This window comes from Gossypium raimondii, chromosome 4 (genome assembly GCF_025698545.1).
Source record: "Gossypium raimondii isolate GPD5lz chromosome 4, ASM2569854v1, whole genome shotgun sequence".
Classification (NCBI taxonomy): Eukaryota; Viridiplantae; Streptophyta; class Magnoliopsida; order Malvales; family Malvaceae; genus Gossypium; species Gossypium raimondii.
The window spans coordinates 19,246,812-19,270,849 of record NC_068568.1 but is presented as its reverse complement, the minus strand read 5'-3'; the positions used below and the strand labels follow the sequence as shown (position 1 = coordinate 19,270,849).

The 24,038-nt window shown below is 32.8% G+C and overlaps 1 protein-coding gene, 1 long non-coding RNA gene and 2 pseudogenes across 2 annotated transcripts; 3 read left to right on the top strand and 1 right to left on the bottom strand.

The window, feature by feature from the left end:
• The first annotated feature begins 3,321 nt into the window (after nucleotides 1-3,321).
• On the top strand, nucleotides 3,322-4,727 carry LOC105766720 (uncharacterized). The gene is made up of 3 exons (XR_001125377.2): nucleotides 3,322-3,918; nucleotides 4,001-4,361; nucleotides 4,465-4,727. It is a non-coding gene; the product is annotated as an uncharacterized LOC105766720 (long non-coding RNA).
• A 28-nt stretch (nucleotides 4,728-4,755) lies between these two features.
• Nucleotides 4,756-7,173, bottom strand: LOC128040446 (uncharacterized). Its single transcript, XM_052629195.1, has 5 exons — nucleotides 6,240-7,173; nucleotides 5,865-6,098; nucleotides 5,538-5,669; nucleotides 5,030-5,349; nucleotides 4,756-4,830 (listed from the first exon to the last, which is right to left on the bottom strand). Exons 1-5 carry the CDS (start codon nucleotides 7,171-7,173, stop codon nucleotides 4,756-4,758), a joined length of 1,695 nt encoding a protein of 564 aa, XP_052485155.1.
• Nucleotides 7,174-14,383: 7,210 nt separating this feature from the next.
• On the top strand, nucleotides 14,384-16,162 carry LOC128040564 (ribulose bisphosphate carboxylase large chain-like; annotated as a pseudogene).
• Nucleotides 16,163-16,791: 629 nt separating this feature from the next.
• LOC128040445 (acetyl-coenzyme A carboxylase carboxyl transferase subunit beta, chloroplastic-like) lies at nucleotides 16,792-20,638 on the top strand (annotated as a pseudogene).
• Nucleotides 20,639-24,038: the final 3,400 nt, after the last annotated feature.

Below are 24,038 nucleotides of genomic sequence, written 5' to 3'. Positions count from 1 at the left end.
CTTTAGCGGCTCTTATTAAAAAATACCACTAACTTTGGAAAATTTGTAACATTCAATTTTCATCCATATACAACCCTTCTTGTAGCATGAAATCCAACCAAAAATAGCAAACCTAAATGATACTTCAAATTCAACGAAAGATATATGATATAAATTGATAACTGAAGAATAATTCAAAATATTCTTACAATAAGAAAACAAATGTCTAAGATGGCGGATTTTGCGACTGCTGAAGCATCTTCATCATATTCTGAAGCTGTAGCTGGAGTGTGTCCTACTTTCTGCTTTGCTCTGCTTCCCTCGCTGCTGCCTCCACTTTAAGTTGAGTAATTTGCTCAACTGTGCTCGCTTGCATCTGAGCCATCTGGTCTCTTAACCTCTGAACTTCAGCTTGACCCTAACTCCCTGAAGGCATGTATTGCTGCGAGCTGGAACTAAAATATTGGGTTGGGTTAACAAAAGATCCTTGAAATCGAACCCGACCATACCTTTCAAGACCCAAAACTTCAGTAATAATCCGGTTATCAATGTTGTCAACATTAACAGAACTATCACTCAAAGCAATCGTTTTATACTCCGCCTTTTTTTTCCTTTAGTTTCTCCTAATAAATCAATCAAAGAGTTAGAAACGCAATATATAATAAAAACAAATGCAACATAACTTAACATTATTTGAATTACAAAAGACGAATTAAACCATTATAATTAAAACACTATAAATATTTCAAATATTTCAAATTTTATTAAGTAAACATACATAATTTCTGCAACTTTAGAAGTCATAAGAGATCCATCTTTCTTCCTATGTGTAATGTCAAAAAGCTGAAGGCGTCCAACTTTTTGACCAAACAACAGTTTCTACAATATAGTAGTAAAAATATTATTTAATAGAAAGTAATAAATATTTGACACAATTAATAAATTCAAAATACCTCGGCCTCAGCTAAACAAGCAAAACTTTTCAACTTAGTTGTGTGAGTAAATTTCTGTTTTTGCCTGCTGCTTGTTTCAACCCGTTCATGATCCTACATTATGAAATTATTATTACGTATATAGTAAATACTATAAACTGAAATAAATATAAGAGTTTGGAAGTACATAATACCTCTCCTTTCTTTGAATTCCAAAATCTAACCGCATCTTCCCATTGGTACATCAGCATTCCCGACGGGACATTTCACAATTTCTCTTTGAGGCTTATATTTTTCTTAAGATATTCTTTCTTTAAAGTACTTTTATGGTCTCTCCTTTTTTTCCCAATGCCTTCTTGACATAATTATCTGCAACCTCTAAAGTAAACCTTTCCTACAAAAAACACAAGTTTAGAAAGTAAATATAAATGGAACTTAAACCAAAGTATTATAAATTACATTCACATTCTGTTACCTTAATATTATCGAAAGCTTCATTTTTGTTACTATCAGGCATTTGATGCCATGACTCGTACTTGATAGGCAACATATTGGCATTTCGTGCTATAATGCCCAAATATCTTGCTAAAAGTCGAGCTTCTGATTCAACAGGCTGACCAAGATTATTTCTAGATACTTTGACACTCTCGACAGGATTTAACTCGTATAAATCTTTAAGTAGAGTATGTCCTCGACTTCTGCGTGTCCCACCACTTTCAGCTGAAAAATGGTATATTATAAAATAAGAATTTGAAAAAGAAAATCAATAATAAAAGTCAACACGCATGTAAATTAAATTTAACAATACTTTGAATTTCTGCAGGTTCGTCAGGTGTATTCAGAACATTCGAAGATCCAATAGTAGTTTGTTGTTCACTATTTGTTTCTTTCGAATTCGGAGTATTTTGAACAATACTTAGATCTCGCAATGTTCTTCTAGGCATTTTATCTACAATACACATAAAACAATTGAAATTTTAGTAACTAATTACAACAATAATAGTACATATAAAATAGTTGAAATATTTAACAAGAACAAGATTTAAATTATGATATTACATATAATTAAAAACTCGTAAAATCTTACTACTTCATAATTCGTAAATAGCTTCATCAACATCCTGGCGAACCCATTGAAATTGTGTACTAGTACTAAGGATATTTTCATTTAAGTTTTGTTCTGGAAAAGGCAAAGTTTCTGATCTTTCGTCCATGTCATCTCTACTTCCATTGCCCATGTCAAACAAGTCTCTAGGGGTGTTACGGATATTAAATGCATCCCGCAACATACTTTCCATGTCATCTTCTCTAACAGACTGATGGTAAGCACTATAAGGATAAGTCGGATTAATCATTGAAGAGGTTCTACTAGGTGCGCACTCTCCATGGAAAATCCATTTTTTATACCCTCGAATAAACCCATCAACAATTAGATGTTCGTAGACAACTTCACGAAAATGCCAATTGATGTTGCCACACTTCTTACACGGGCAAAGAATCATATTCTCTTGTCTTGCATTTTGAAACGCAAAATTTAGAAAAGTTTGTACTCCATTTCGATAGTCGTTTCATACCCTTGACAAATTCATCCAAGTCTTATCCATTTCGTAGTTCTTGAAGTCTAAAGTTGACAATAAATTACACGGATAAGTTGTTTATTTATAAGTATAATTAAGTTATGTAAGTTATGATATGATATATATTTATGTATTATGTGAGTTATGTAAGTTATGATAGGATATATATAAGTTATTAAGTTATGTAAGTTATGTAAGTTATGTATGTTATGTGAGTTATGCAAGTTAAGATATGATATATATAAGTTATTAAGTTAAGATCCAAATTTTTTTAATTCTTTAAAGTTATGTAAATTATGTAAGTTATGTAAGTTTTGATATGATATATATTTAAGTTATGTAAATTATGCAAGTTATGTAAGTTATGTAAGTTATGATATATATTTTATAAGTTTTAAAAACATTTAAAAATATTAAATATTAAAATCAAACATTATTTTTTTTTGAATAAATCTGACTGGGTTTATATAATATGTAAAAAAAAAGAGAGTTGGGCTAAAGCCATTACAAAAACCTAATGAAAGAAAACAATTCGGGCTTAAACTAGCCCGTCATAGTCCAAAATAAACAAAATTTGAAAAAAAAATCTAATCCTATACCAGTCAAATCATGATAGCTGGACACCATTAATTGTAATCTTTTCAAATCCACCGTCCAGTCATTAAGATAGCAGGTTACCCATTTATTGCTTTGTCTCTACTATCCTTTAATGAAAAAGCTTTTCCCCTTTCTTCAATCTAGAGGATATGGCCAACGATTTTCTACCGTTCTCCGGACTGCTTCTGGGATCTCCTTCTCCAGGTAAAAACTTTCTCCACTTCTAAGAAACTCCTTGGCTATAGTATGGGCATAAAAATTCTGTTCTTTGGGGACAAATATGAACTCGATCTCCTGGAACCCCTTTTTTAGGCTTTGGATGTCTGTGATAATTTCTCCAATGACTGATTTATCCGTGAATAAGCTTTGGCATTTCTTGATAAAAGTTTTGGAGTCTCCGAAAACTGATAATTTGTTGACTCCCAGTCTAATCCCTAATTTTATTGCTTGTAATCCCGCATATGCCTCTGCTGTGAATGGATCTGCAATATTTGAGTGGGTGACTGCCTGTGATGCAAGGATCTCTCTGTTTTCATTCCGTGCTATTATACCAGAGGCTGATCTGAATCCCAAGCGGTCATAGGCTACGTCAAAATGAATGGAGGTCCATCCCCTTTTGTATAACTGTTGGAGATTTCCAGATGAATGAAGAGCAGGAGTTCTTACTTTTGATATTGCAAGTTCTGTAGTATAGGCACTGATTTTCTTCGCTATTTCTGATCCTGACGTGAGTCTTTTTTTCGTAAATGAGATGATTTCTGCTAAACCAAATGAACCAAAGGCAACAGCAGAAGAGATGAAGCTGTTCTTCGGTACCTCGATCAAAAACCCAGGTAAGCCATCCCCATATGTTATTTATATTCTGATGCAGCACCCACGATAAATTTAACTAATCCCAAACTTCCATTGATCTAGGACATTCGATGAAAATATGCCAGCTATTTTCCTCAAAGCAACCGCATCGGGGGCAAAGGGTGTTAAGGACTACCTTCCTTATTTTGAGGTTGACAAAGGAAGGGATATAATCCCAAGAAATCCTCCAAATAGTCATCTTAATTTTTGTAGGGATATGTAACTTCCATAATTTGTTGTAGAAAGTTTTTGTCTCGGTCTGTAATGATAAATCGTAGGATCCAGATTAGTACCATGTAATAGTTTATAGGCACTCCTCACCGAGAACTCCCCTGTCGGTTCTCCTCTCCATACTTGAAGGTCTTCTTGATCTGTCTCCGCAAGAGGGATTTTTAATATTTGTTCAGCAACAACTGGTTGAAAGGTATTTCTTATCAGCTCTGTTTTCCAGCTCCTGCTAATTGGCTCAATTAAATCTGAGACTAATTCAACTTTTACATTGTTTGCTTGAATCGTAATTCTGTCAGCTGGAATCCCCGGTATCCATGAATCTCCCCATATGGAAATTTGATCACCTCTCCCCACCCTCTAGCAGCGTCCCTTATCGAGAAGTCCTCTCGCAGCCCATATGCTTTTCCAGGTAAAAGAAGGTACATTTCCCAACTGAGCTTTAAAGAAATCTGAATTGGGAAAATACTTTGCTTTTAAAACACGAGCCAATAATGAATTCCGATAATTAATAAGACGCCATCCCTGCTTTGCTAATAATGCAACGTTAAACTTAGCAAAATCACGATAACCAAGACCACCATCTTCTTTTAATAGACATATGTCCTTCCAAGCACACCAGTGAATGCCTCTTTTATTAGATCTTTTTTGCCACCAGAAATTGGCTATAATTCTATCCAAATCTGAACAGAGCGTCTTAGGGAGTAGGAAACAAGCCATCGAGTATGTAGGGATAGCTTGCAAAACTGCCTTGATAAACACTTCCTTTCCTCCTTGTGAGAGATATCTAATACTCCAACTGTCGATTTTTTGCTTGAGTCTATCTTTCAAATTTTGAAAAGAAAATCTCTTTCTTTTCCCTACCATACTAGGAAGACCCAGATATTGCTCAAAATCATTAGCTCTTCTAACTCCAAGGATCTGTGAAACAACACGCCTTTCACTTTCTTTTGTATTAGAACTGAAGAAAACCGATGATTTTTCAAAATTCACACGTTGCCCAGAACTTATCTCGTAATCTTGCAGTATCTGCTTTAAAGAATGTGCTCCCCTATCCGTAGCTTCAACAAACAAAATACAATCATCTGCAAATAATAAATGGGAGATAGCCGGCCCTCTTCGACTTGCTTTAACACCTTTCAAAACATTTTCCTCTTGTGCTAACCTCATAATACTTGAAAGACCTTCACCACAAATAAGGAATAAAAATGGACTTAGGGGGTCCCCTTGTCTAAGACCTCTCGATGGAAGAAACGTTTTACCCATATTTTCATTGAAACAAACAGAGTAAGAGACTGATGAGACACAATTCAGAACTAGATTAATCCATCCTGGTTCAAAACCCATTTTTCCCATTACTCCTCTAACAAACCCCCTTCGACCCTATCGAATGCCTTACTCATGTCCAGTCTTACAGCCATGAAACCTTTTTTCCCCAATCTCTTTCGTTTCAACGTGTGAAGAATTTCATAAGCAAGTAACACATTATCAGAAATCAGCCTTCCTGGGACAAAAGCACTCTGTGCTAGATCAATACATTTATGAATTATACCCTTTAGCCTATTCGCAATAGCTTTAGCAATCAATTTGTAAATCACATTACATAAACTAATAGGCCTAAAATGGGTGACACTCGAGGGATTCTGGATTTTTGGGATGAGCACAATATTTGTTTTATTAATTGAGTGGAACTTCATACCTTCGTTTAATCTTTGGAGACAAAAACTGGAGATGTCATCTCCAACAATTGACCAACACTTTTGAAAGAATAAGGCTGGAAAACCATCCTCTCCCGGAGCTTTTGTAGGACCCATTCCGAGAAGAGCTTCCCGAATTTCCTCCTTTGTGAACCTTGCATTCAGTTTGACATTATCTTCCTCAGAGATGCACTTTTTAATACTTGTCAAGATGTTCTCAAAGTTGTGTTGCCCTCCTGTAGAAAATAATTGTAAAAAGTATGATCTGACAATTTCCTCCATATCCTTTCAATCTTCGGTTGTCCTACCGTCTTCACCCTACAATTTTTGGATTTTGTTTTGCTTCCTCCGAAGCGATGCTTGTTTATGAAAGAAACTTGTATTTCTGTCTCTCATTTTCAACCAATTAATTCTGGCCCTCTGCTCCCAATAACTTTCATCCTTCTCAATCTCTAGGTTCAGATGGATTTTTGTGTCAATTATCTCAGCCAAGTTCTCCTCACTACGGTCCGCATTAAGTAACGTTTCTAATTTTGACAATAATACCTCATTTGTCATTCTTTTATTCTGTTGTAACTGAACACTCCACCTTTGTAAACCCCGTTTTAAATTTTCCAGCTTCTGCATAAGGTCTCCTGTAGAATTTTCCCAAATACTTGTAGTTACATCCAAGAATGTCTCTTCCAAAATCCACCATGCTTCAAACCTGAACCTCTGATCTACTATCCTTCTAACTTTGTGATCCGTATCAATGAGAAGTAGACAATGGTCTGAGAATGAATGTGGGAGGTGTTGAATGAGAAAATTTGGAAACAAATCACTCCACCATTCTGTTGCCACACCTCTGTCTAATCTTTCTTGGATATTAGTTTCTGGTAGATTTCCCCTCTCCCACGTAAATCTCCTACCTGAAAACCCCAAATCAACTAACCTGCAATCTTCTAAGGCCTTCCGAAATGTTTCCATTCTTCTTTCTTCTCTAAGTAAGCCTCCTTTCTTCTCAAAGTTATATAAGATTTCATTGAAATCCCCACAAACCAGCCATGGGTCATCACCCTGGTTTTTTAATTGTCGCAACAGATTCCATGATTCCTCCCTATCATATGAATAAGGGGAACCATAAAAACCTGTAAATCTCCATATGACTCCCTCTCCTTCTTCCTCAATGATCACATCAATATGTCTATTTGAAAAACTTTGAAGTGAAATATTAGCGTTCCCTCTCCATGCTAAGCAAAGTCCTCCTCTAGATCCAATTGAATCCACATCAATTCCAAAGTAAAATCCACAACTTCTTCGAATTTTTTCCATTCTTTTTTTGTTTATTTTTGTCTCCATTAAGAAGACCATTTAGGGATAGTGTTTCTTCAGCGAGTGCCGAAGTTGATGAACTGCCCGAGGATTCCCCAAACCTCAGACATTCCAACTTAGAATTTTCATTGCGAGCGGTCGGCTTACCTCTTGGCAGCCGCCGATAATAAATGATTGAATCCCTGAACTTTCCTATCTCTCCCTTCCATCTCCCTACTATCCTCAATATCTTTTCTCCCTCTCTTTTTACCTTCTTCTCCTATAATCATCTCATTTTCCAAACCCTGTTCTATAGCCATTTGATTCTGATCATTAAAAGGTCTAACCCTTTCCACTTGTGAGGAAAACCCAATACCTTCCAGATTTAATCCTAGAATAGGATCAACACTTCCCCTAAAATTTCCTACGTTTCCCCTTCCATTTTCTTCATTCATTCCTCCCCCAGAACCTCCTTCCTCCCGTAACCATACACTCCTCATTGCTTGAGCTCTTCTTGATTGTGCACGCAGAGATAAATCCCATCCCATCACATTGACTTCAACCCCTGCCTCCATTTTTGCCTCACAAAAGGAATCGTTATGCCCAAGACGGCCACAGTAGAAACAAAAAAGAGTCAATCTTTCATACTTAAATCTAACATAAGAGCACTTGTTATTAAACATAACCTGCTTTTTCCTTTTGAGAGGGCGCCGAACGTCAACTTGAACTCTTATCCTCATGAAGTTCATATTTTCTTTCCCCAAATTGGATCCATCATATTCTTGAAAAATTCCAATAAAATTCCCTAACTGCATCGCTAATTTATCAGAATAAAACCCAATGGGTACATCATGTATTTGGACCCAAAACGGTGATAAGATTAGAGGAACTTTTAGTGGGTCTTCCCCTCTTTGCATCTTATGTAAGATGAGTAGATGGTTATTGAATGTCCATGGAGACCCCTTAATAACTCTTTCCATGTCTATAACATGATAAAACTTAAACAAGTACCTTTTTTCACCCAGATCCCTAATTTGAACACCCTTGACTGGATGCCAAAGGTTAGCCAAAGTGCTTTTCATTGCAGGGTAATGGATGATACTGGCTGTAAGAAAACAACCAACCAAACTAAGAGATTCTTCATTATTAATTAAATCTGGGTCACCTTGTGCTTGCAGTATGTCTTCTTCTTCTTCATCAAGAGATAATCCCACAAATTTTGATTCCATGGATGAAGAACTTGAAGCCTCCGTAAAAGAATTCACTTTCAAAAGTAAAAGAGATGAGCGCCGCCAAAAGAAAAACAAGAAAAACCAGAAGAAAAAAAACTTGCCAGAGAGGCAGACAGAGACGTGCTAGGGTAGCAGACCTTTTTTTAAAATTCTCTCAATTAAAAAAATCAAACATTATTATTATAAAAAAAGAATAGTAATTGTGAGAATTAAAAATATTTGAAAATAACTAAAAGTAAAAAATTAAACAAAAAAAAGTAAAAAACTATAAGGTTTTTAATTAAATGTTTGTTATTATATTTTTAATTTAACAATGTTATTGTGTTATTTGGTTTTTGAGTAAATTATATCCAACATCACGTTAAAATAGGATTATTTCTATTTTCATCACTTGTAACTTTTTTTATTAATTTAGTCATTACAATGAAAAGAACTTTTCAAAATGATCGCTCAACCCTTAAACCTTGGGTTAGGTATTATTTTTCCACCTAATATCCACATTATTTCCAAGTAACTAAGGTATTTTAAGTAAAAAAATTGATTTATTAAGCATATTAAATAATAAATGTATACTATAAATATGTTTGCAAGTAGAGGAAAATTTGTTATCGAATCTATTTGATAAGTGTATGCTGCAAGATCTATTTACTAAACAAATCCATGTCAGTGAATTGCTTTTAACAATCAACAATGAAATTTAAGAGTGAAATAAAATTTAAGTAGATTTTTCTATCAATTTTTGGAGGTTAGGATTAGGATCAAATTCGAGGTAGGTTATATTTTATTAAGTCACGTTGGGATCAAGTGAAGGTGATAGAGCTTTAGATCGAAGTTAGGCAAGCAAAAATCCGACCCATTTCATTGTCATCATTATCGAATTTTCGCATGGAAAAAAGAGTCATATTTTTTTAAAAAGTGATATATTAATTTTGAAGATTAAAATCACAATACTCATATTTTAACATATCAATGGATTCAAATAAGTGCTCTACATTACAAATCCTGACATATTAAATTTTATATCAAAATTTTGTAAATTTAGCAAATCGTTTCAAAACAAATTTTCTATTGTTTTTAATTGATTGTTAAGATTTTATAAACTAAAGAATTTCAACAGCAACTTTCGTTGTAAGAAAATAATAAAAAGAAATTAAAACAAAAAAAAGTATAAACAAAGAAGGGAAAGCCCAGATCAGTCGAACTAAAACCCAATTCCATTTCAAAGATCAAACTCAGCTTCAAAGGCATCTATTAATATGCCCAGATTAAGAGCAAAAGAGAAAAACACGAAAAGAGAAGGAAACATAAAACGTCAAAAGAACAAAAACCCATGTCTGCAGTCTGCCTAGATCAACAACAACCAAAGAAGAAAGATCCATTAACTGTACAGATGAAAACCAGGAAATGAAGAACAAACAAAACCCTATATCAATACACGAAACGAGAATAGCCATATTTAAATAACAGAAGCAAAAATAATCAATCCATTTTTTATAAAATGGTCAAATGTTGAATTTATATGTTTATAAATCCATTTTTATAAATCCATTTTTTTCCCAAAGCAATTAATCATTACCGAAATAAGCAATGAAATGGAAAATGGCAAAAAGCATTGAGAGTTCAGTTCATAGAAATATAGCATGATAGCATTACCTAATAATTACAATGATTCAGTCAGCAACATGGTTTTGAGGCTTAATTGTGTATACACAAAAATCAAATGAGAAGCAAAATTATGGAGATCAAGGAAGGGGATCAAATATAGATTGCAAACAAGTATAACGGAAAAAACTTACCGATTGGTTGTAGTAGAGGAGTACGACGGCAACGCACCAGAAGGGACAGTCGACGGTGATACAGCAGATGGTTAGGTCGAGGAGGGCGATGCAACAGATGGGTTGGGATTTTGATTTGGAGAAAATTTTTAGGGGGAAAAATAAGGTATTTCGGGTATATGCGTTGGGATAAAATTGAGGAGAGTAAAATGACGTTGTTTCGTTTAAAACAAAATGAACTTTTACGGCGTTTTTCTCCTAGCGCCTCTAATGCTCGACCTTTTGCGGCATTTTTCACCTAGCGTCGCTAATGCCACTAAAAACGCCACTAAAAAAGACACCGTTTTGTTTAAAGTAAAATGATTTTTTGCAACGTTTTTTATCAAAAACGCCACTATTGCTTACCTTTTGCGGCATTTTTCTCATAAACGCCGCTAATGCCTTTGATACTAATAAATATTTATAGTTAGATTCAATCCAATTTTCTTCTTTGTTTCAAAATTTGAAAGGTTTAATTATTTTTAAATCCCTTTAAATTAAGCTTGTATTTTTCAAACAATAAACACTAAGCCCTAAGCCCCTAAAACCCTAAATCCTAGCCCCTAACCCAAAAACTTTAAACTCTAAACCATAAAACCCTAAGCTCTAACCCATAAACCTACACCCTAAACCATAAACACTAAACTCTTAATCCTAAATCATAAATCCTAAACCTTAAACCCTAAACTATAAACCTACACCCTAAACCCTAAATATATTAGAAAGGACAAAAGTAATTAAAAAATAATCTTATTGCTTACCTAAATCCTAAAATAAATTGATTTTTTGTCATTTTATCAAACCCTTTAACCTTAATAGCCTAACCCTTAAAACCATGAACAGTACTAAGACCCTAACTATAAAATAATAAACCCAAACTACAAACTCTAAACCATAAAACCTAAACTCAAAACTCTAATCCCAAAATAATAAAAATATATCATAAACCCTAAAACCCTAAACCATAGACATTAAACCTTAAATACTAAACCCAAAACCCTAAAATAAAATAAATTTTTTCGATGTTTTTGATAAAAATGCCGCTAATGCCACTAAAGCTCAACACCAAACGGCGTTGTTTTCTCAACTTTTTACGGTGTTTTGCTATAAGCGCCGCTAATGCTCGACCTATAGCGGCGTTTTTCAACAAGCGCAGCTAATTCTCAATCTATTACGGTGTTTTTTAAAAAAGCATCGCTAATGCAACTAAAGCAAAAAAAAACAAACGACGTCGTTTTGCTCAACTTTTTTGCGGCGTTTCCAAAAAAGCGCAGCTAATGCTCAATCTATAGCGGTGTTTTTCGACAACCGCCGCTAATTCTCGATTTATTGTGGCGTTTTTTAAAAAGCGCCGCTAATGCATTAAAGCTCAACAACAAACGGCGTCGTTTTGCTCAACTTTTTTTGCGGCATTTTCCGAAAAGAGCCGCTAATGCTCGATCTATAGTGGCGTTTTTCAAATGGCGCCTCTAATGCTCGATCTATTGCAGCGTTTTTTAAAAAGCACCGCTAATGCCACTAAAGCTCAACAACAAACGATGTGTTTTGCTAAACTTTTTTGCGTTGTTTTCTGAAAAGCGCCGCTAATGCTCTATCTATAACGGTGTTTTTTGAAAAGCGCCGCTAATGCTTGATCTATAGCATCGTTTTTCAAAAAGCACCGTTAATGTTTGATCTATAGCGGCGTTTTTCAAAAAGCGCCGCTAATGCTCGACCTTTTGCGGCGTTTTCATAGTAGCACCACTAATGTACAACTTTTGCGGCCTTTTTTGTTCAAGCGTCGCTATAAACGCCGCTAAAAACCTGTTTTGTTGTAGTGATGTTTCGTAATTTCATAATCTAATTTTTCAATTTTTAGTTAGAATATAATTAAAAAATTATATATAATTTAATTGGCCCTTGGATCTAAATCACGAGAATGTATATTCTTCCTCAAATCTTTCGTTGAGAGGTAAATGATTAAATCCTTTTAAGAAATAAAGTTTTTGCTCGGAATATGAATCAAACCGAGGGACCCCTTAACTCTTAGGGGGATTAATAGAACGAATCACACTTTTGCCACTAAACTATACCCGCTACAATGCGATTATTGTATTTATTGTATATAAAGGGACCCTTTGTCAAACAGGGGAATTGGGCGTAATCAAGATAAGATTACAAGATAGGAGCCTAAAAAATCCTGAAAATTAGGGCCTTGCCACCTTTTGTCAGAAGACTTGTGTTATAGGAGTTTTGATAGATAGGATTCGACAAAAGGACTTAGTCATAACATAAATAACGTAAAAATGGATTGTGCAAGAATCCATAGTTTTTTTATTATTATTTATTCTAGTTATTCTTGTAAAATATAAAATAAATAGAAATAAAAAGAAATAGGAAGAAAGAAAAGAATAGAAATAATATTTTGATTACGTATCATAGGAGCGGAAATAAGACATACGCTTCGATTGTTGATTCAATGCAATAACAAGATTTTTTTTGTTACAACAAGCCAGATCATAGAATCATAGAAACAATGAGTTATTTGAGTTGAAAATAAAAAAATGAGCCCGGCTGGGTACTGACTAGGCCGGTCCGTGGAAATTGGAAATTAAAAAGTCCCTCTTGAGCAAAATCAAAATGATATTCTTTTTTTTTTGTTATTTGAGATATTTCTTTAGAGCCCTTGTTTTATTTAAAAATATAAATGATATAGAATATAATATAAATAAAATGGAATTACTGATAAAATTTCTATATCTCTATAGAAAAGTTGGATATATCTATATAATCAATCTATATCTATATAATAATAAAATTTAGAATCTATATATCTATGGATTAATAATACTCTATATAATTAATAATACTCTATATAGATAAATAATAATCTATATAACATAATCTATATAACAAAGTAAAAAAAGGCTTTTTTCAAGCCTTTCTTTTTACGTGCTGTAACATAGTAATTATCTTTTCTCAATTAGGAGAGATGGCTGAGTGGACTAAAGCATCGGATTGCTAATCCATTGTGCAAGTTATTCGTACTGAGGGTTCGAATCCCTCTCTTTTCGTTTTGGTTTTTGGTAGTGGAATAGATCAAATCCTAATACCATTTCTAAAAATGAAGCAAGGAACTCTCCCTTTTTTATTCTTCGTGTCCAGGATTACATCCCTGATCATTAGATAGGAATCCGAAAATGAAGAGAGAAACAGAGAAAATTTTTACGGTGTAAACAAAGAGTTTAAGAGTAAGCAGTACACAATCTCCAAGAGCATTCTTTTTGGAAAAAGAAGAGAATAGATTCCCCATTTTTATACCACATATCCTATTTTGTTTTGATTTTGACACCAAAAAATAAAGTGATTTCTAGAATTTCTAGAAATCGAAAAGAATTTTTAGAAATTCACTTGTAATAAGAGTAAAGTAGTAGGATTTATTTTCATAATAAAGTGAAATATGTCATTTTTTTTCCAATATTATGTAATACAAAATAAATCTTCCACGGGAGGTTGATCGGTTAATTCAATAAGAAATGGGGTTTAGCGCTCGATTTCATTGGTCCCATCCAACTCAAGTGCATGCAATTGGATTGTTTCCTTATTCAATGATGGAATTTTTAAGTTCAACTAACCTATTTTCAAAATAGGAAGTGGATAAACAAAAACTTCGGGTGAGTCTTTCTTTTGTCCATCATTATAGGCAACACCATCCATATTATCTATGGAATTCGAACCCGAACTCTATTTATGATTCCTTATTTCGATCTCTTTAGCCTTGTTTCAATTTCATTTCGTATTTTATTTTAGCATATCAATTTTTTTTACTTTACGTCCAACCTCTCCCCCCTTTTTCCATCTATATTCCTTTTTTTTTCATTCAGTGCCGAATTACGCCTGTTTTCACATCTAGGATTTACATATACAACATATATTACTGTCAAGGGTGAATTTCTTATTTCTTATTATTGAACTTATAATATATAATATATAATTTATATTAGATGTTAGAATATTAATTCTATTATATATTTATCAATTCTATTATATATATTCTAATATATATTAATATTAGAATTTATTTATTTATTTTATTAATTTATTTATATATTTTATTTATAATATATTAGAATATTATATTTATATTATATTTATATTATTTATCTATTTCTATTTCATTTGTTTCATTTGCATTTAGAATTTTGATTCAAAAAAAGTAAGGAATTATAAACTTGAAAAACAAGGATCGGGTTACGCCATACATATGAAAGAATATAGAATAATGATGTATTTGGCGAATCAAATACCATGGTCTAATAAGGAACCTTTTGGATTCGTTGATAATTTTTTGAAAGATTTCTTTGAAAATGTTACATTAACTCCTCATTTATATCGAGTAGACCTTGTTGTTGCGAGAATTCTTAATTCATGAGTTGTAGGGAGGGACTTATGTCACCACAAACAGAGACTAAAACAAGTGTTGGATTAAAAGTTGGTGTTAAAGAGTATAAATTGAATTCTTATACTCTTGAATATGAAGTCAAAGATATTAATATCTTGGCAACCTTCCAAGTAACTCCTCAACCTGGAGTTTCGCCTAAGGAACCAAGGGCCACAGTAGCTGCTGAATCTTCTTTTGGTACATGGACAACCGTGTGGACCGATGGACTTACCAGCCTTGATCGTTACAAAGGGCGATGCTACCATATTGAGCCCGTTCCTAGAGAAGAAGATCAATATATATGTTATGTAGCTTACCCTTTAGACCTTTTTGAAGAAGGTTTTGTTACTAACCTGTTTACTTCCATTATGGGTAATGTTTTTGGGTTCAAAGCCCTACGCGCTCTATGTCTAAAGGATCTAAAAAATCTCTATTGCTTATATTAAAACTTTCCAAGGCCTGCCTCATGGCATCTAGGTTGAAAGAGATAAATTGAACAACTATGGTCACCCCGTATTAAGTTGTACTATTAAACCTAAATTGGGGTTATCCGCTAAGAACTACAGTAGAGCAGTTTATGAATGTCTACGTGGGGGGATTGATTTTACCAAAGATGATGAGAATGTGAACTCCCAACCATTTATGCGCTGGAGAGACCATTTCTTATTTTGTGTTGAAGCAATTTATAAATCACAGGCTGAAACAGGTGAAATCAAAGGGCATTACTTGAATGCTACTGCAGGTACATGTGAAGAAATGATCAAAAGGGTTGTGCGTGCTAGAGAATTGGGAGTTCCTATCATAATGCACAACTACTTAACAAGTGGGTTCACTTCAAATACTATCTTGGCTCATTATTACCGAGATAATGATCTACTTCTCCACATCCATCGCACAATACACGTAGTTATTGATAGACAGAAGAATCATGGTATGCACTTTTGTGTTCTAGCTAAAGTTTTACATATGTCTGGTGGAGATCATATTCACGCTGGTACAGTAGTAGGTAAACTTGAAGGAGAAAGGGACATAACTTTGGGCTTTTTTTATTTACTACGTGATGATTTTATTGAAAAAGATTCGAAGTCGTGGTATTTATTTCACTCAAGATTGGGTTTCTATGCCAAGTGTTCTGCCCGTAGCTTCGGGGGTTATTCACTTTTGGCATATGCTTGCTTTGACCGAGATCTTTGAAGATGATTTCGTACTAGAATTCGGTGGAGGAACTTTAGGACACCCTTTGGGGAAATGCACCGGGTGCCATAGCTAATCGAGTAGCTTTAGAAGCATGTGTACAAGCTCGTAATGAAGGACGTGACCTTGCCTGCAAAGGTAATGAAATTATCCGCGAGGCTAGCAAATAGAGTCCTGAACTAGCTACTGCTTGTGAAGTATGGAAGGCGATCAAATTTGAATTCGACGCAGTGGATAAATTAGATAAACCAGCTTGATAAATCAAGTTTGAATTCGAAGCAATGGATACTTTGTAATCCAGTAATTACTATCGGTTTGTTGAATTGCAATTAAACTCGGCCCAATCTTTTACTAAAAGAATTGAGCCAATTCTATTGTCTATATTTTTTATAGATATATTTTTATCTAGATATACAAGATCTTAAATACAAAAATAAAAGACTAAACACAACTCAATTTTTCTCCTGGGTCCATAATTAATCCTATGTATGGATCCTTAGGATTGGTGTATTCTTTTCTATCCTATATACCTCGGTTTCGGATCATGGATCGAGCCAAGCATCACAACTTCTCCTACCCATCCTGTATGTTTTCCTTTTGGCTCTGTGTTGGAATAGAAACTTATTGTTTTGTATTAGTAGACGAGATTTTACGAAAAAAGTTCTTGATAGGAGAAAATTTTCTTTTTTCCATTTTTTTAGTGCGGATTTTACACAACATGGGGAAATCACTATTTCTAGTTGAAAATTGATATTGCTAATTCAAAAGAAGAAAGATCTCTATCATATATAATGAACTCCTACTCCAAGTTCTCACTAAAGAGAATCGTTTCTTTCAATATTCACTCATTGTTCGTTAATAACCCTAGTGATTGTATCTACTATGCGTATTCTGATAGGAAATAAAATATTCAATTGATTTTTCATCGAATGACTATTCATCTACTATACTTTCATGGAAATAAAGGCAAGAAAGCTCTATGAAAAAATCATGGTTCAATTTGATCTTGTCTAAGGGAGAATTAGAATACAGATGTGGGCTAAGTGAATCAATGGATAGCCGCCTCGGTCCTACTTCAAATACTACTGTAAATGAAGAACCGAATAGAAATGATACGGATAAAAACATTCATGATTGTAGTGACAACTCTAGTTATTACAGTAAGGTTGATCATTTAGTTTACGTTAAAGACATTCGGAGTTTCATTTTTGATGACACCTTTTTAATTAGGGATAGAAATCAGGATCGTTATTCCATATACTTTTATAGTGAAAATTAAATTTTTGAGCTTAACAATGATCATTCTTTTTTGAGTGAACTAGAAAGTTATTGTAACACCCCAAACCTGGTCTAAACTTTATGACCGAATCTGTTGATGCCACATTGTAACACCCCTTACCCGTATTCGACGCTGGAATAGGGTACGAGGAATTACTAGAAGACATACATTTGCATACGTATTAAACCGAGTTACAAAATTTTATCTGAATTAAAACTTTTAAATTATTAACATGCTTTTATAATTCTTTACAACATATCCTCGAAATATTATATTCATAACAAATAGGGCCTACGAGACCCGATATTTACTCATTTAATTCAAAGCTTCATTTCCATTTCATTCAATTCACAATTTCTCATGTTCACAATTCAAATCAATTTCTCAATACAATATATATATTTCAATCATCTAAGAATATAATTCAAGTTACACGAACTTACTAGGCTAAATTGTAGAAATACCAAAATTCGGGGACATTTTGCTAATTTTCTATTTTCCTCAATTTCTACCCAATCTTGATATAAATTAATATTTCATTAATTTTTAATTTAAATAATAAAACAATTCATTTCATACAATTTGGTCACTTTTTGACATTTTTACAAATTTACCCTTTACTTTTATTCAATTTAGTCCCTAAACCTAAAACATGCAAATTAGCCATTTTTAATGAAAACTCATGCTAGTTGAATAATCATGTATTTTCCTCCTCCTCCTCTCCATTCCACATCCTTAATGTATATAACATGCTTATATGTAACATTATCTATAATCTCACTATTTATTTGTTCATTCAAAGCTGTCCACTTGAGTCATTGTCACAAAATTATTTATATCTTGAGCTATGTAACTCTGAATTGATATCCGTTAATTTTCTCTGAAACTAGACTCACATATATTATTACTATAAAATTTTCATAATTTTTGGTCTATCCAATAAGTACAGTTTATTCTTTAAAGTCATCCATGTTTTGCTGTCTAACAGTTCCGACCCTTCTTCACTAAAAATTAATTATCTCCTCGTACAGAATTCAGATGATGTTCCCGTTTGTTTCTATTGAAAATATACTCATTCAATATTTTAAATATATAAATTTAATTCCATAATTATTTTTCTCCAATTTTTTATAATTTTCAAAAGTCAGAATAGGGGAACCTGAATTCATTCTGACCTTATCTCACATAATTTATTATATCTCATGATTTAAAATTGCATTGCTTACACCGTGTCTTCTATGAGAAACTAGACTTAATAATATTTAATTCCATTTTTTTCATCCTATAATTCGATTTCCATAATTTATGGTGATTTTTCAAAGTTATCCTTCTGTCTTTGTCCAAAACCGTTTTAGTGCAAAATGTTGATTACTAAGTTTATAACTTCCTTATTCATTTTCTCTATAATATTTTCCATCACTTTATCTTATTTCCTTCACTAATATATCAAGAACAAAAGACTTTATTTAAGAAAACTCTAGTATAACATCATTTCCATGCTTTTCAATAATAACAAACTTAAAAATATATTGAAATCTTGATGTTTCTTACCTTGTCCTATTGATTTCAATCCTTAACTTGATTTTCTCTCTCCTCCAGCTTCTATTTCTTGAATCTAACTTGATATTCTAGCTCCCCATTGTCTCCTTGTTATCTTTCTCTCTCGATGGATATGAAAATTCTTTTGATTTCTAAGTGAAAATGGTGAATTTTTTATGAAAGGACCAAATTGTAAAGAAAAGAAAGTTTCTTTCTTTCTTTTCTCTTCATACGTTGGATGCATGGGAAGAAGATGAAGATTCTTCATCTTTCCTTCCATATATATACTAAATAGAATAATAATAAAATAATAAAATATCATTTAAAAATCAAATTAAAATATTAATAAATTAATATTTATTTAATTAATTAATCTAAAATATCACCAACATCATCATTGCCTTCTAGATTTCTTTCTCTTCTAATTAACCATTTTGCCCTTTATAACCTTTAAACATTTCATCCTTGAGTCATCACTTAATTTGGTAAAATTATGATTTAGTCCCTCAAAATTCTTCACCTTTTCAATTTGGTCCTAATTCATCCATTTTCCTTAGTTTCTAGATTATTCCACCCTTAAAATATTTACACTATTGGTCCTTCAAATTTTTCATATTTACACTTTAACCCCTCAAATTTTGAGTATTTACTCTTGGGCAACAAAACATTTCTCACTTTTACGATTTAATCCTTTCTTGAATTAATATGTCATAATACAATTCCCAATGTTGCCATAACTCAAATTTTCCCTTTTGTCACTTTATTTCCTTATTTTACTATCAAGGATACCTACTTTCTTCTTGTAGTAATTTTCGGGTATCTGAGTAATTTTCGGGATATTACGCTTATTTTTATAGTTATCATAATTCTAGTTATATGAATAATGGATCGAAAATGATGAGCCCCACTATCATTTTAACTTGTATGATAATGATACTAACTATGGTTGGAATAATCACATTAATAGTTGTATTGACTCTTATCTTCGTTCTCAAATCAGTATTAATAGTTCCATTTTATGTGGTAGTGACAATTACAATGATAATTATATTTATAATTACATTTGCGGCAAAGGTGGAAATAGTAGTGAATGCAAGAATTTCAATATAATAACTTGTGAAAATGGTAATGATTTAACTCTAAAAGAAAGTTCTAATGATCTCGATCTATACAAGGATTTGTGGGTTCAATGCGAATGCGAAAATTGTTATGGAGTAAATTATAAGAAATCGCTTAATTCAAAAATGAATATTTGTGAACAATGTGGATATCATTTGAAAATGAGAAGTTCAGATAGAATCAAACTTTCGATTGATCCAGGCACTTGGGTCCTATGGATGAAGACATGATCTCACTAGATCCCATTGAATTTCAGTCTGAAGAAGAGCTTTATAAAGATCGTATTGATTTTTATCAAAGAAATACAGGATTAACTGAGGCTATTCAAACAAGCACAGGTTAACTAAATGGTGTTCCTATAGCAATCGGGGTTATGGATTTTCAGTTTATGGGGGAGTATGGGATCCGTAGTAGGCGAGAAAATCACCCATTTGATCGAATATGCTACCAATAATTTTTCACCTCTTATTCTATTGTATGCTTCCGGAGGAGCACGCATGTAAGAAGAAAGTTTGAACTTGATGCAAACGGCTAAAATATCTTCCGCTTTATATGATTATCAATCAAATAAAAAGTTATTTTATGTATCAATTCTTACATCTCCTACTACTGGTGGAGTGACCACGAGTTTTGGTATGTTGGGGGATATCATTATTGCTGAACCCAATGCCTATATTGCATTTGCGGGTAAAAGAGTAATTGAGCAAACATTGAATAAAACAATATCAGAAGGTTCACAAGCGGCTGAATATTTATTCCATAAGGGTTATTTGATCCAATCGTACCACGTAATCCTTTAAAAGGTGTTCTGAGTGAGTTAGTTCAGCTCCACGGTTTTTTTCCTTTGAATCAAAATTGCATTAATAATGTTAAGAATTTAAGGTTTTAAGGAAACTTATAAAGTTCTTTTGATAAACCTCGATTCATGAACCCACCTTGATAGAAGTAATTTTTTTCTTGTAAAAAGTCCATTTTGATAGTAAAGGTGAGTAGATGGCATTCTACCCAATAAGGCAAATATTTCGAATCCTACTTGGACATAATGGAATATATTGTCTATAAATAGAAGTATGTCTTGTTTATTAATCTCAGGAATATTTTGCTAAAAAACAATTATAAGTTAAAAATTCTAATTTACTTAAATTAGAATTTTCTATTTCAATTAAAATAAAATTTTAATAACAATAAAAATTAATTAATTATCTAAAATTAATTAGATATTTTATAAATTAAAATATTAAAATGTATCAAATATATAATATACAATATATAAATATTTTCTATGAAATATAGAGAAATTAATTCTAAATCTATACCAAAGGCCTAGAAGACCCAAAGCCGAAAACTAGGCTCATAAGTCGTAACTTAATAATAAGAAGATGAAATTTAATATTTTTTAATCAAAAGTCTAAATAACTCACGTGTTTGGTTTATATCACAGTCAGCCAAATCCCACAACTAGACTTTTAACACCTGCAACTCAATGTTGTTTCTTTATAAAAGGGGGCGACGAAACTAAGGAGTGGGAATGGAAAACGAGTAGTAAAAAGATATGGGTAAATTTCTTCACCCAAATTTAAATCACTTTATTTTATTTATTTAAGCATTAAATATTTAATAATGGTTAATTTTACACCTCATATTATCTTTTTATTTTTTAGGCTGCTTTCATTTTAGTCCCTAAAAATATTTTTTAAATACTGATTGTGATAAAAAATCAATGATTAAAATAAAAAGCGGTAGAAATTAAAATAATACACAACTTGTCAAACTATACTTGTTTATCCATTATTGAAAATTTTAAATTTCAAAACATCAAAATAAATTAAATAAATGGTTGAAATTTTTTATCCCTTGATAATGTCAACCAATTTGTTAGAATAATATTGAGATTAATTAATTTAATCCCTTCTAAATTTTAAAATTTTATTTAATGTTTTTGAATTATCCTTTAACGAAATCAACTTAAATAACTCATATTTAATAATTGTCTATAAAACTTAAATTTCGTTTGATTCTATCATCTCGAATCATCCATGCTAAGTTAAAAATAAAGTAAAAATCTTTGCAAAATTAAATATTTGCTTATTCTTCGTTATGGTTAAGAAGTGATGAAAAATTATGAGTTCTATTAGACATAAGATAAAATTAATTAATTGTAAGGATTTTTCTTTGCTTTTAACTTAATATGATCGTATAATTAAAAGAAATTTGAGTTAATTTTAATTTGGAAGAGCATAAAGCAAATTTTAAAATTTTAGAAAGAGATTAAGTTGATAGATATGTAGTAGGTTTAATTGATATTATAAGACTTTAATATATTTATAAGAACTAATATTTATTAAAGGAGGAAAAAACTTGATGAATAGTATATCATAGGTGCCACGAAGAAGAACAAGCAATGCAAAGACTTCAAAAAACAATAACTCCCCAAGACAGAACGAAATGCAGCTCAATAATAGCACAGTAGCACACTTAAGAAAGCCTAAGCACTCATTCGCTCATGTATGACTAGAAAAAACAAAAGTTGCCACTAACAACAGAATCAAATAGCCCACAACCATAGTCTTGAGCAACTTGGAACATGGAACTACGATCAATTCATCCTTTTGCCAAAGCATCTGCAAGGCAATTGGCATCTTAAAAGACATTACCAAAGACTTATGTCAGAACAAATAAAATCAATCACCTTGAAAAGATCCAAAAGATGCCAAGGTCAGTCGAATAAATAAACTGGTACACAGGCCACTGCAACACATGAGTTTGACTCCACAATCAAATTCCTAGTATTCTTCCAGCACGACTTAGCAATGACTCCAAGTTTCGCTTCATTTGAATCCACAGTACCTAATGGTCCATTTAGCAAACAATTGCAACCTCACAATAATAACTCAAAGGATTATCCCACCACCGGGCTTTCGAAACATCCACCTTAACACCAAACGCTTTCACGAGGAAAACAACATCATCCATTAGCATTCTTTTACCATAAAGACCAAACCAAAAAGGCCCAACAAATAACCCACCATTGAAAAGGAATTCACATGATAGCATTGAGTTAAAAGATCCACCACACCCAATTTCCACCAACAAAACAACATAAGACACAACTCCTTAACCATTGGGCTGTTTAGGAGAACATGGTTCAAATCTTCTCAAAACCTTTTACACCAATGACACAAATATTACTCCTCACTTAATTTTTCTATCCCTTAAAAAGCATAAATTAGGAATACGAGATACGTAAACTACCCATAAGAAACACTGAATTTTAGGGACTTTAGGGATATTCCAAACATACCCATAATTGACCTTCGTATCATCAACATCAGCAGAACTTAGAAAATCTGAAAGTTTATGAACAGAGAAAACATCTTTATCATCCAATTTCCAGATCAATCTATCCAAGATATTTGGCAATAAGACCACTGATGAAATTAGACTACATAGATAAAAAAAAGCAGTGCCTTTTCACGATCAAAAAGCTCCCTAGAGAAGAAGCTACCCCGCTCCTCATACAGGAAAGAAAATTCCCTAGCATAGTCAACAACAACAATTAATTTGTTAACAACCAAATGATAAAGTTTAGGATAATGATGCTTCAAGGGGGCATCACCACACCAATGATCACACCAGAAAAGAGCAGAACAACCATTACCAGTATTCCAACTAAATCTCAAAAAATTGGAACATTCCTCATGCTCAGTAATTCCAAAAATCTGATGTCAAAATGAACATCTGCTTAGATTTAGAGTGATTCGGAGTCCAATACCATATTTGGCTACTAGAAGCTTTCTCCATAAAGAATTAGGCTCCTTTGCCTTTGTCATCTCCACTTAGCTAAGGGAGCCTTGTTCTAATCAACAAATCATACACCCCAACCAACCACACTTTTTACTCGAGCAAACTTGCCTCCAATTAACCTTGGACATCTTTTGGCTTGAATCTGAGCCTCCCAACAAGAAACATCTCCTAATGTTATCAATTTTCTCAGTGACACCTTTCAGAGTCAAGAAAACTACCATATAATAAAGAGGGAGTGTAGATAAAACAAAATTTATCAAAATAACCAAGGCAACAAATGAAAGATGTTTACACTTCCAACTAGCCAAATGAAGCGAATTTTACTAGTAACAAGCTCCCACATTGCCTTACAACACGGGTTAACACCAAGAGTACAACTCGAAGCCAACTCCGGCACCACAACATTTTCAATTCCAATAGGGAAGAGAAGAGACTGACAAATATTTATTTTGAGCCCAGAATTAACTCAAAGCACTTCAGAAGGA